At 37.2% G+C, this 12,919-nt stretch overlaps 1 protein-coding gene across 14 annotated transcripts in view; it reads left to right on the top strand.

Annotated features, from left to right (window-relative positions):
* The window catches only part of SUPT20H (SPT20 homolog, SAGA complex component), a 41,744-nt gene that overhangs the window by 133 nt on the left and 28,692 nt on the right, over positions 1-12,919 (top strand). For 5 of the 14 annotated variants that reach the window (XM_059378111.1, XM_059378117.1, XM_059378115.1 and 2 more), the window contains exons 1-7: positions 5-294; positions 2,147-2,241; positions 5,693-5,728; positions 6,355-6,413; positions 6,666-6,732; positions 9,876-10,005; positions 10,999-11,102. In XM_059378111.1, coding sequence (XP_059234094.1) covers positions 2,239-2,241; positions 5,693-5,728; positions 6,355-6,413; positions 6,666-6,732; positions 9,876-10,005; positions 10,999-11,102 — 399 coding nt within the window. In that variant the 5' untranslated portion in view covers positions 5-294; positions 2,147-2,238. Of the gene's footprint in view, positions 1-4; positions 295-354; positions 633-2,146; positions 2,242-5,692; positions 5,729-6,354; positions 6,414-6,665; positions 6,733-9,875; positions 10,006-10,998; positions 11,103-12,919 lie in introns of those variants that run through there. The other 9 variants (XM_059378118.1, XM_059378116.1, XM_059378114.1 and 6 more) reach the window with 6 other exon arrangements.

The following is a 12,919-nucleotide window of genomic DNA, read 5'->3' as shown; positions in this document are numbered from 1 at the left end:
GCGGTGGCCGGTGGCCGGTGACCGGTGACCGGTGGCGGGTAGGTGGGTGAGAGTGGCGGGCCCGCTGCGGACGGTTAGGCGCGCGAGATCTTGGCCGGGGTCAGAGGTGAGCGAGCGGCTTCCCGCGTGGCTTTTCGCCGCTTTCCACAGAGCGGGGATCCCGCAGGAGGAAAGTGTTCCCAGAGGCGGGAGCTGGTTGGGCTGAGTCTCCGCACCCCAGGTACTCGCCTCAGTTGCCTCTCGCCGTGTTTCCAAGCAACGGTTTTGGTTGTAGTTTTGACTTTTGGATTCCAGGTACGGGTGTTTCCGGAAATTCCTAAGAATTTCACGTAGCGCTTCTTTGGGAGAGGGTATCCATATTGAATAAAGGCTGTTGCCGTTGCTGCTGAGTTGTGGCGTTATGTTGGTAAAGCCGAAATTGTTTCAAAAACAAAACGAAACAAAAATTCGAACAGCTAAAGCGTCAGGTCGATCAGGAAAAGCCGTGGAATCAGTTACGAGTTTTACAGTTGGATTAATTTATTGGCCCTCGCTGTGGTTACCGGGAGTTCAGAATTAAGAGCTATCTGTTCCTGGAAGCCGTCTCCTACAACCATCGCATCAGCAGGGGCTGCGTTTTCCTGAAGTCCCCGGTAGGAGAATAGTGATTAGCAAGATTTTCGGAGTTAGATTGAGTAGAGTGTACGAAGGTTGAGAACCATGATATGAAGTTAGATCAAAATTAAGAAAAAAAGATGTACAGTATTAGTCTGAGCAGAATTCGATCTTTAAGTGCACTGCTTTTTAAAATCTAAAAACGGGTGCTGGATTGAATGGCCTGAAGGTTGTAAGCTTTAGTAGAAAGAATCTAAGATTAAAAATTGAGAGAGTCTGAATTCCAGTCTGTTGTGTGATTTGGGGAAAATTTTTCGCTTTGGTGCCTTGTTTTGTAAAACCAGACGATAATGGCAATGGTCTTTTCACAGGGTTCTGGTAAATCTTATATGCGGTCCTAGGGCTTGGTTTGTAAATTGTAAACGTAGTTAATGGTATTAAAAAATTTAAAGTTGGGACGCTTTCCTCTTCCTACCCCTCCCCCCAGTTCAGTGACAGGAGATCTCATTTTAAAATCATCACAGTTTGCCTGTACCTGGTGTATCTTCATCTTTAGATTCAGTGGTTAGAAATTTTCACCCTAACTTGAACTTACTAAATCCATGAGCTGTTGGAAGGTAGGATTAGTGTCTTCCTTTTTAAATTATTGTTGCTGGAACTTGGATGGTGCCTGTCATTTTTTGGTTTTGTTTGTTGCTTAAACCCAAACTGGCAAAACCTAAGCTTTGGGTTCAACAGAAACAGTTTCACATGGAGAATACTGTTTTCTGTCAGTTGAGAATGTGGTTTTTATAGCTTAGTGTTATGTAGACACACAACTTAGAGGGAATTAGGTAAAATTAGCCTTTGCATCCCCTGGAGATTAAAAAAAAAAAAAATGCTGATCCCTAGGCCCTACTCCACACCAGTCAATCAGAATGACTGAAAGGGAGGGCGTGAGTATACCACTTTTTAAGGTCCCCAGGTTATTCTGTTGAGCAGCCAGGATGAGAAACCCATGTGTTAGAGGAATGAGATTCTTCAGCAGTGTATCCATTTTGCTTGAAGGAGGGGAAAGGTTAGAAGGACTGGAGCTATATCTGCAAAATGTAGCTTGGGATATTTGGGGAATCTTTAGAGGACTTTTATCAGCAGGTGTGATGAAGTGTATGATTTGTAAAGTGAACTGTACAGTGACAAAGGGCAGTGGGTAGATTGTTAGAATAATCCATAGGAACAATAACAGTAGCAGCAGTGGTGATGAGGAGGAGAAATTTGGAGACATTTATTCTTTTCTCTTCCAATGTTAAATATCCTGAAGAAAGCAAGTAATGATTTAATTTGCAAATTTAATTTGTAAATTTAATTTACCCCATCTAGTTAAAACTGTACTTTAAATTCAGACTGTACTTTTTAATAAATGGAAGGACTATGATACGTGATTTTTATTGTTGCTGATTATTCAAAAATGTGTTCAAAAATTTGTTTCTCAAGTAATTTTCCTTAGTAACAAAATCATCTGATTTCTCTTAATAGCTTTATGTTAATGTGGGGGGTTTGTTGTTTTTTTCAGCACTGTAAGATTGATATTAAAGACATGGTTTTCAACCCTCTTCATCAGTGCACATAAGTTATCTCTTCTTTTTGGACCCATTTTACATCACAATGGTAAGCTAGAGCTCATTATGTTCTTACTTGTTTTTAGAGTGTTCTCTTCCTTTATCTCTATAAAAATATCTGTATTGCAGGTACAAAAATACTTATGTATGCCTAAGTTACACTACCTGGGAAATTATTTAGCAGTCATCTGCAAAATCTTTTCTAGAAAATAGGGGACTCGGACACCTGAATAGCTCAGTCGGTTAAGCAGCTGCCTTCACCTCAGGTCATGATCCCGGAGTCCTGGGATGGAGTCCCACATTGGGCTCCCTGCTCAGCATGGAGCCTGCTTCTCCCTCTCCCTCTGCCTGCTGCTCTGCCTACTTGTGTTCTCTATCCCTCAAATAAATAAAGTCTTTTTAAAAAAAATTTTTTTTTAATGAAATAGATCAAAATTTGCTGGAACTTGGATGGTGCCTGTCATTTTTTGGTTTTGTTTGTTGCTTAAACCCAAACTGGCAAAACCTAAGCTTTGGGTTCAACAAAAACAGTTTCACATGGAGAATACTGTTTTCTGTCAGTTGAGAATGTGGTTTTTATCTCTCAATTGAGTTGTACAATTATGTCTAACTGAGAAAAACAGTGGGTCTGTCCTAATGTTTGTGAAGCATTAAAAAATGTTTACTTCTCCTGCCACAAATCACTGGCAAGGAGGATGTGTATAAATATGAATGACTTCGGGTGGGGGGGTGGGCACAGGTTTCTTATATTTTAAAGTTCCTTTTAATTTAGATTTTTTTTTTTAAGTTTAAAAACAAATGTAACCTGCTTACCACAAATAACGTTTAAAGCAGCATCAATGTTAGCCTTCTAATGTCACATTTCTGTTCACTGACTTATAGTCATTAAGCATATTTGGGACTGGGCATTTACCTTTTGCCATGAAAAATTTTAAAGAGAAAGGGAAAAAAATCACTTAATTGTGTTTGAGAGAAGCAGCAGCATTTAACAATGAAAAACTAAACATCTTTAGTGCTGAAGAAATCTTTGAAAACATTTATCCTCTCTTTTGATCTTGCCTACCCACCACTGCTCTGTTAGAGAAAAGTAGAGCTGTCACACTGATGATCTTGACTTATATTTTGCATCCATATTAGCTATCACTTCCCTCTCAAGTGTTAGGAGGTTGTGAATAAATGATGCTTATAAACGTAAACAGTTACATCTCACTAGAGCTTTTGAAGTTTTGATTTCAGAAGATACAGCATTTATTTGAGATGACTGACAACCAAATGTCTTAGAGTACACGTTTGATTATGTTTATTATGATTTTTTTATAAAAACTTGAAGATTTTTATGACCAAAATAATGAAAAGAACCTTATATATTTGTTAAAAGGGTATATCTAGAGTTACAGTCTTGTGCTGGAAAATGGTTCATATTCAAGAGTCTCGTCTTGAATCCTGGAAACCAATTTTATTAGGAATCTGCTGCTTGTAAGATTATTTTCATAAATTAAATTGGTATAAATTTATTTTAACTGAACTTTTTGAAATGATGGCATATTTCACCCTTTCACTTTTACATTTTAGATGTTTGGTAAAGTCAGTGGGTCGTTTTTTGTTTTTTTGTTTTTTTAATTGCTGTCTAAAAAAACCAGCTGTTTTTGTCATCATATGAATTCTCCATCCCTAGAACTAGGGTGGCAGGGTCACTTAAACCTTTCCATGGTTTCCAAAGTCTGGGAATATTTTTCCCCCACCCTGCCTTCTTGCGATTTTGGTAGGTGCTAATTTTTAACACATGGAGTTTAGTAGGTAGAATTACTGGACTCCACAAAATAAAACAGAAAAGTTCAGACCCTTACTAGTAAAAAATGAAAGTTCTCTGCCTCTCAACAGAATTAAAAATTAAAGATGATTATCATTGTGAATGAAAAATACTGTAACACTGTATAATACCCAAACCACAAAATTAGAAAGAAATATCATTGGTGTTAAATGTGCTTATATAAAACCTAGTCCTGGGCGCCTGGGTGGCTCAGTGGGTTAAGCCGCTGCCTTCGGCTCAGGTCATGATCTCAGGGTCCTGGGATCGAGTCCCGCATCGGGCTCTCTGCTCAGCAGGGAGCCTGCTTCCCTCTCTCTCTCTCTCTCTCTCTCTGCCTGCCTCTCCATCTACTTGTGATTTCTCTCTGTCAAATAAATAAATAAAATCTTAAAAAAAAAAAAAAAAGATTTTCTAAAACCTAGTCCTGGGGCGCCTGGGTGACTCAGTAAGTTAAGCCTCTGCCTTTCACTGGGGTCATGATCTCAGGGTCAAGCCCCCCAACAAGCTGCCCCCCCCGCCCTGCCTCGCTCTGCCTGCTTCTCTGCCTACTTGTGATCTCTCTCTGTCAAATAAATAAAATCTTCAAAACATAAAAAAATAAAACCTAGTACTTATTCTTAGATGTCATTATAGAAGACAGTTTTACAAGTGAGGAAGACAGAGCTTTACTTTCCTTCTCTTGTCTTGATAGAAGGGTCTCAAAATGGATGAAGAGTGGGAATCTATTATATATTCTCAAGCCCTACCTGCAGTAGTAAAACTATTATTACATTAATTTTAGATGCTTTTTTTTTTACATTTTAATATTACTGAATTAATTGAGTCTGCAGTTAAGGACATCTTGCACTTACAATTGGCTGCAGTTGTTTCTTAATATAACCTAGGATACTGATGCATACTTACAGTTAGTGGTATCTTAAAGTCATTGAAATATGGTAATGATAGCTATCATTTATTGCATTTCTACTGGGCACTGACCTAGGAACCTTATATTATAGATTCTCTGCATTAAAATATCAAGATTATCTTTTTTTTTTTTTTTTAAGATTTTATTTCTTTGACAGCACAGCGAGAGAGGGAACACCAACAGGGGGAGTGGGGAGTGGTAGAGGGAGAAGCAGGCTTCTGCAAGCAGGGAGCCTGCTGTGGGGCTCAATCCCAGGACCTGGGATCATGACCTGAGCTGAAGACAGACACTTAATGACTGAGCCACCTAGGTGCCCCAAGATATGAGGATTTTCTGAATTGGTGTTAGGTACCAATATAACAACACCCCCAATTTCCAGGGTCCCTACCAGATTAGGAGAGTTAATCTTTCCTTCACTTTAATTGCATACTTGATGGCTATGTTTTCCTGAAGAGTGCTCTTAGAATGTTGAACTTGAGGTTTATAAAATGGCAGTAGTTTCTATATCTAACTCTTGGCTCTGTATCAGCCTCTATAAACACTAGCCAGAGAAAATAATTTTAGCATTTCTTATATAATTTATTGTCATAATCAGGTACCCAAAACTGACATGATTTTTCTTTGTAATATATCTTGAACATATAGTGGGGTGGGTGGATATAAAATAAAGGAAAATATCTTAGACATATTTTAGAAAAAACATTTATAAACATTTAACTTAGAAGTGTTAAATTATTTTTTGTGAAAATAACTAATACCAAAAACACCGTTTACTTTTTACAGCAACAAGCTTTAGAACTAGCTTTGGATCGTGCTGAGGTGAGGTGTGACTAAGTTACATATTGAAATAGCGTTCTCTTAATTAACAAAACTCAGTTTTAAGAGATTTCTGTATGTGGTTCTCAAAGAAGCATATTAACGTAATTTTAGGATAAGGATGCATATAATTTTGCCATAAATAAAAATGCTTTGGAATGAGGTTTGGCTCATCTTTTATTTGGAATTCTTAGATAATGTTGTAGAATAAAAATTATTGAACAAAGAATTTCTAAAATTATGTTTTCCTGTTTTGATAAGTTGTGTAATTGCTCAGTTAGAAGGGAAGATAGTTCAAAAATATATCGAGTTCTTGCAGTTGGGTATGCTGTGCATATTCTGAACAACGATAAAACATTTTGAGGATAATTCTCACTTCTGAAACTATATGATTTTGCTTATATTATAGTGAAATATTGTGCTAAATTTTAGTGCAGTTTAAATTTCACTTGTTTATAATATAAATTTAGAAGTTAAGTAGTTTTTCCTACAAACTATAATTTAATATGGATTGGGACTTGAGTGACTAGTCTTTTTGATCTTAACACGTGTTTTAAGTATTCATAAAATAGAGCTGTTTGTGCACTAAGCAAAAGGCAAGCTTGTTTTCATAAACTTTTCTTTTTTAGTATGTCATTGAAAGTGCCCGACAGAGACCTCCCAAAAGGAAATACTTGTCTAGTGGAAGGTATGCATACTTAATTGATTGATATCTTTGATTATTGGAAATAATGATTGCTACCATTTATTGCATTCCTTCTAGCACTGTACTAGAAATGTTAGAGGTACTTTAAAGTTGATATTAACTATTGTATTCAACCCCACTTCACCCACAGTGTGGGGGAAATTGAGGAAAAAGTTAGGGAAAACTTCAGAGTAGCATTCACTTCATGATAATTATAATATTATAGTCACATTATTTTGTTTTATTAAATTTTAGAAAATCTGTATTTCAAAAACTTTATGACTTATATATTGAAGAATGTGAAAAAGAGCCTGAGGTTAAGGTAAGTGTAATTTTTTTATGTTATTATTGCTTTTGAAATGTAGAGGAAGAGGGACATTCGAAGCAGTTAAATTTGAAGCAGTAATGATTTATATTTTTGTCAGTTAACTAACATCTTTTCCAGCCAGACCAGCCAATTCTGCAGTTGACTCATAACCTTGGCTAATCTGGCACTGGGTAGAGTTCACCTGCTTAAGTAAGAGAGGTGAACAGTGTTTGCTGAATAACAGAAAATATTTCCTTGAGTACCCAAAGAAGTCATCATAAATACTATCTTTTGCTTCTTTACCCCTTGAAAAGTGATTTGTAGACCAAAGACAGGAGGAAAAAGGTCACTATTTCCTCATGGTCATTTGTATTGGAAAGTTAAAGCTATTGTAAGGATGTGTAGGAAATTCAGGTGTGATAATAAAAGATTAATTTGGCCACAAAAATTAGTTCAGAGCCATGTTAACTCATTTTTATTTAGTATAAAAATATGGGCAATAAAAATGTAACAAACTTTTGGATTGTTGGGTTATAAGAGCCTTAAAAAGCTCTATGAGCTTCTTTAAAGATGAATACCATTGTGCTCACTGTGGCAGCACATATGCTAATAGTGAATACCATTTGGGGTGCTTGGGTGGCTCAGTCATAAGCTTTGGACTCTTGGTTTCCACTCAGGGGATCTCAGTTGTGAGTTCAAGCCGGGCATAGAGCCTGCTTAAGATTCTCCCTCTCCCTCTGCCCCTTATGCTCTCTCTCTTAAAAAGAAAAATACCTTATTACCTGTTAGGCAAAAAATTAGTGGAATGCTAATAGTATCTAGCCTTTAAGATCTTAACATAGGGAAAACAATAAGTATTGAATAAATCTTATGGTATGTTTCTAAATAAGTTTGTTGAGATATAAATGATGTACAATAAATTGTGCATGTTTAAGGTATATATTTTGTAAGTTTTGACATAATGTACATCCATTAAACTATGGCCACAGTCAATAAATATAGCAAATATATCCATCACCTCAGGGACAGAACTAAGATAGGATACATAAATAAAGATTCTAAATTGGGGTTGGCAACCATTATCTGCCAGATGAATCTAGCCCACTGCATGTTTTTGTAAATGATGTTTTGTTGGAATCCAGCTGCAGCCATTCATTTATGTCTTGTCTGTGGCTGAGTTCAAGGTATAACAGCAGAGTTAAGTATTTGCAACACAGACCATACATAGCCTACAAGCCTAAAATACTATCTAGCCCTTTAAGAAAGAAATTTTCTGACCTCTGATTTTTTGCTCACACCAGAAGTAGAAACCAACTTGTCTTGAAGAGATACTCAATACTGTTCGAATTTATCTGTCTTATGTCAAATTCGAAGGTTTTCTCTACCCTTGAAACTACTTTAAAATTTAGTCTCGGGACGCCTGGGTGGCTCAGTTGGTTGGGCGCCTGCCTTCGGCTCAGGTCATGATCCCGGCGTCCTGGGATCGAGTCCCGCATCGGGCTCCTTGCTCCGCGGGGAGCCTGCTTCTCCCCCTGCCTCTGCCTGCCATTCTGTCTGCCTGTGCTTGCTCTCTTACCCTCTCTCTCTGATAAATAAATAAAATCTTTAAAAAAAAAAAAAAATTTAGTCTCTCTCTACTAATCTTTTTTCCCCCCCCGGTGGGAGAAAGAGAGCATGCAGTGGGAAAGTGTAAAGGAAGAGGGAGAAAGACTCTGAAGCAGACTCTGCACTGAGTGTGGAGCCTGATATGGGGCTCGATCTCAAAACCCTGAGATCGTGACCTGAGCCAAAACTGAGTCAGATGCTTAACCAACTGCACCACGTAGGTGTGCCCCTCTACTGATTCTTCATTAAATAGTTCAACTGTTGATTTGTTCTTTTTTTTCAAATTCTCAAGATGCTGAGGGTTTTTATTCCACAGTTAGAGTAAATCAATTTATCATTTGCCCTTGCATATAACTGCAGATATACATGTTTAACACAAAATACTTGGGTTTGTTTTTTGAGATCCTGTAGAACTATTCTATTAACTCGGTTTTTTTTGTAAATAAAATTAGATTAAATGAATTCTAATATCTATATATGTGGGCTTCATTTTAAAACATACTCCTTTCTAAAATAATGGATTTGGGGGCACCTGCGTAACTCAGTGAGTTAAAGCCTCTGCCTTCAACTCAGGTTATGATCTCAGGGTCCTGGGATCAAGTCCCCGTATCAGGCTGTCTGCTCAGCAGGGAGCCTGCTTCCCTTCCTCTCTCTCTGCCTGCGTCTCTGCCTACTTGTGATCTCTGTCTGTCAAATAAATAAATAAAAATTTAAAAAGTAAAATAAAGTAATGGATTTTTAGGTATGTGTACTATATTTCCTAATGACTTTTTTTTTTTTTCCTCCACAGAATAGTTTCTAGGGTGTCTGGGTGGCTCAGTTAGTTAAGCATCTGCCTTTGGCTTAGGACATGATTCCAGAGTCCCGGGACTGAGCCTCTCAGGCACCTGGCTCAGAGGGGAGGCTGCTTCTCCTTCTTTCTCTGCTCTTCCCCCTGCTGCTGCCTTCTTCCTCATACCCTTTCTCAAATATATAAATAAAATCTTTAAAAAGAAAAAGTTTCTAAAGAGCTCTTATATTGAATTTATAGGAAATTGCTTAATTCCTCATTTCTTACCAGCTAGGTATCTTTGAGCCTAACATTTCAACTAAGTAGAGTTTTTGAATTTGTTTATATCTAATTTATGCCAGAAATTTGTGTAAAACATAGTAGGAGACCAAAATTGAATTTACATAGTTGTGTCTTGTATTTGGTGACTGTATTGTTTGTGAATCTTCCCCTATATTCAGGATCATAATGTGGAAGGAACACTGAAAGTTTCATTCAAGTCTGAATGAATTATAGTATTTTGGGGGCACCTGGGTGGCTCAGTGGGTTAAGCCTCTGCCTTCGGCTCAGGTCATGATCTCAGGGTCCTAGGATCAAGCCCCACATCGGGCTCTCTGCTAAGCGGGAAGCCTGCTTCCCCACTTCTCTCTCTCTCTCTCTCTTCCTGCCTCTCTGCCAACTTGTGATCTCTCTCTGTCAAATAAATAAAAGCTTTAAAAAAAATCAGAGTATTTTCACTAAGGTTATGCCAGATTATTTTCATGAGCTCTGCCTCTTTTTAAAGCAGAAATTAAGAAGAAATGTGAATTTGTTAGAGAAGCTTGTTATGCAAGAGACATTGTCCTGTTTAGTGGTCAACCTATACCCAGGAAATGAGGGATACTCTCTGATGCTCAGGGGCAAAAATGGATCAGGTAAGAACCTTCGGAGAGCTGCACCCACAAAAATCCCTCTGCAAGGCGGGATGTGCTCTTTTGGTAGTAGTTTTTTAATCTGTTAAGTGGTCTGTCCCTCAGATCAGTGATGACTTGATAAAAGAAGGCATGAGCCCAAATTTTCCTTTTTACAATGTTTTGTTAAAAAGTATGTGTAATATGATTGCCTTCATGAATAAGAATTCTAATTGAGGTAGGTCTTTGAAGTTAAGTTATGTAAGACCTAACCTTTATATAATTGTCACAGTTTTCTTTTTTTTGCTATTTACATTTTAAGGTAGCGTAAGGTGTTCTATGTTTTTCTTCTGTATTTTGAGAATACTGAGTCTGAAACCTTTAAAATAAAGCAGACTCTCTGCCTTTTGAATAATTTTCTTATTTAGTAACATTTATTTCTATTTATATCCTGAAAATAGAGTTTTGAAATATAAGCACTATTAGATTTCACTAAAGAGACATCTAGAAATTTGATACAGTGATGATGATATGGGTTCTACAAGGAAATCTTCCAGTTAAGGATTTTTTTTTTCTTTTGTTGATAATTATAAAATGTTACAGAATTTTGTTCTGTATATAAGTGACCATTTTTCATATGAGGTACCAAGTTATCATGCTGATTTTCAGATTAGAGATAAGTAGTCTTCAAGGGACTTTCAGTTACCAGTGTGGGAATTTTCTCACATTCTGATTATTGTATTGCTGGCTATGGTTTGCATTGTGTCATTAGGCAGATTGTTTTTGCGGTGTGTTGGGAGTTTTCTCCTTTCTGGCCTAAAATTATATACAATTTACCAAGTCTTTTAGTAGTAAGTGAAGTGATTGATTTATAAGACTTAAATAAAGAAGGACTTTAGGAAAGCCTTTGGGATTTATTCTTTTTTTTTTTTTTTTTTGGAAACTCATTTAAATTATATACCTAAGTTTTGCAGTGAGCCTGAACATTTTTCAGAAACTTTATATTTTAATATTAAGATTCTGAGACCATTCGACTGCCTTACGAAGAAGGAGAATTGCTTGAATACTTGGATGCAGAAGAATTACCTCCTATTTTGGTTGATCTCCTAGAAAAATCTCAGGTACGAAATTTTTCTTTTTAAAATGTCATTAGAGAGGCTCCTGAGTGACTCATTTGGTTAAGTGTCTGCCTTCGGCTCAGGTCACAATCTCAGGATCCTGGGATGGAGCCCTGCACAGGGAGTCTGCTTCTCCCTATCCCTCTACTGCACCACCCCCTGCCCCTCCTCTCTCGTGTTCTAGCTCTCTGTCAAATAAATAAAATCTTATTAAAAAAATAAATTAAAAAATGTCATTAGATTTGTCAATTCTGTGGCATTTGTTATAAATGATATTTAATTGTGTTCTAGATGGTGCTGAGAACATGAAGTGAGACATTAGATATAGTTATATGGCAACGCATTTTATTGTGGGATACTCACCCTTTAGGCTGTAATGAAATGTGTAGATTTAGTTGATCTTTCTAAAATTGCTCTAACATTTAGTTCGTTTGTTGGAAATCTCCCTATACCTACAATCAAGAGTATGGGAGAAACTATTTACTCCTTGGTTGCACTCCAGCAATACTATGTACTTAGGATAAAGAAGCTATCTAATTGGAATTTCTGTTTTCTCCTAGTCTTAGTTAACTAGCATCCACATCTCTTTTCACACTTTCTGCCTGCCTTTCTGTTAAAATGGATGAAGTATTCTGTTCTAAGAAATCTTCTCTACTGGTATTCTGGATTCTGTTCCTTCTCAGGAATTTGCAGCTTTAACCCCTCTCTTATGTCATCTGTTTTCCCCCTTTCTACTAGATAAAGAGCACAAGTATGTTGTACTATATCTCCGCTTTTTAAAAAAAAAATCCTCCCTTGAACCCATGTCCTTCTTGAGGTACTGTTCTATAATTCTGCTTTTCTTGACAGTAAAGCTATTCACAAAATTGTATGTAATCATTTTGTCTTTTTTCTCACATCTCATTCTTTTCTCTGCCTATCTTTTTCAATATTTAACATCACCATTCTATAGAAGCAGCTTTGTCAAGGTCACCAGTGATCTCCAAGGCACTGAATCAACTGGTCACTTTCTGTTCTCATCTTTTTCTTTTTCTTTTTTTTTTTTTTTAAGATTTTATTTATTTGTCAGAGAGCGAGCACACAAGCAGGGGGAGCAGTAGTCAGAGGGAAAGGCAGACTCCCTACTGAGCAGGGAGCCCGGTGTAGGACTTGATCCCAGAACCCCTGAGATCATAACCTGAGCCGAAAGCAGCCACTTAACTGACTGAGGCACCCAGGCATCCCTTCTGTTCTCATCTTAATTGTTCTCAACAAAATTGGGAGCAAATGACTGCTTCCTCCTTGGCACGCTCTTCTTTTGGCTTCTGAAACATTGCATTCTGGTTTTCCTTTTCTCTCTATTCCTTCTGTCTTCTTAACTGTCATCTTTTTTCCCTTCATAAATGTGTGATGGTTTCAAGATTCAATCCTATGACTTCTATTCTTTAGTAACAGTCTGTTGCTCGATGATCTCAACCAGTGTCATGAGTTTTAAAATGACGTTTAATCCCTTATCTCTCCATGACTAGTCCATTAAGCTCCAAACTTACATTTACTAGGATATGTAATAGGTTCCTCAAACTTCACATGACGGGAACAGTACTTTTTTTTCTACCTCTCAGACCAGTTTTAGTTTTCGTAATCCGTGACCCTGCTTTCCCCTTTCACAATCAGTCCATCAGCAAATGTCACCTGTACCTTCAAAATATATGTGGTCATGACCTGCTATAGTTACCTTCCTGAACTTTCTGCTTTCATTCTAAAACCCCAGAAATCAGTTCTTCACAGACAACTAAATTAAGCTTACAAAACCAAAAAAAAAAAAAAAAAAAAAAAAAAAA

This window comes from Mustela nigripes, chromosome 15 (assembly GCF_022355385.1).
Source record: "Mustela nigripes isolate SB6536 chromosome 15, MUSNIG.SB6536, whole genome shotgun sequence".
Lineage (NCBI taxonomy): Eukaryota > Metazoa > Chordata > Mammalia > Carnivora > Mustelidae > Mustela > Mustela nigripes.
This window is presented reverse-complemented; position numbering and strand designations above follow the sequence as displayed.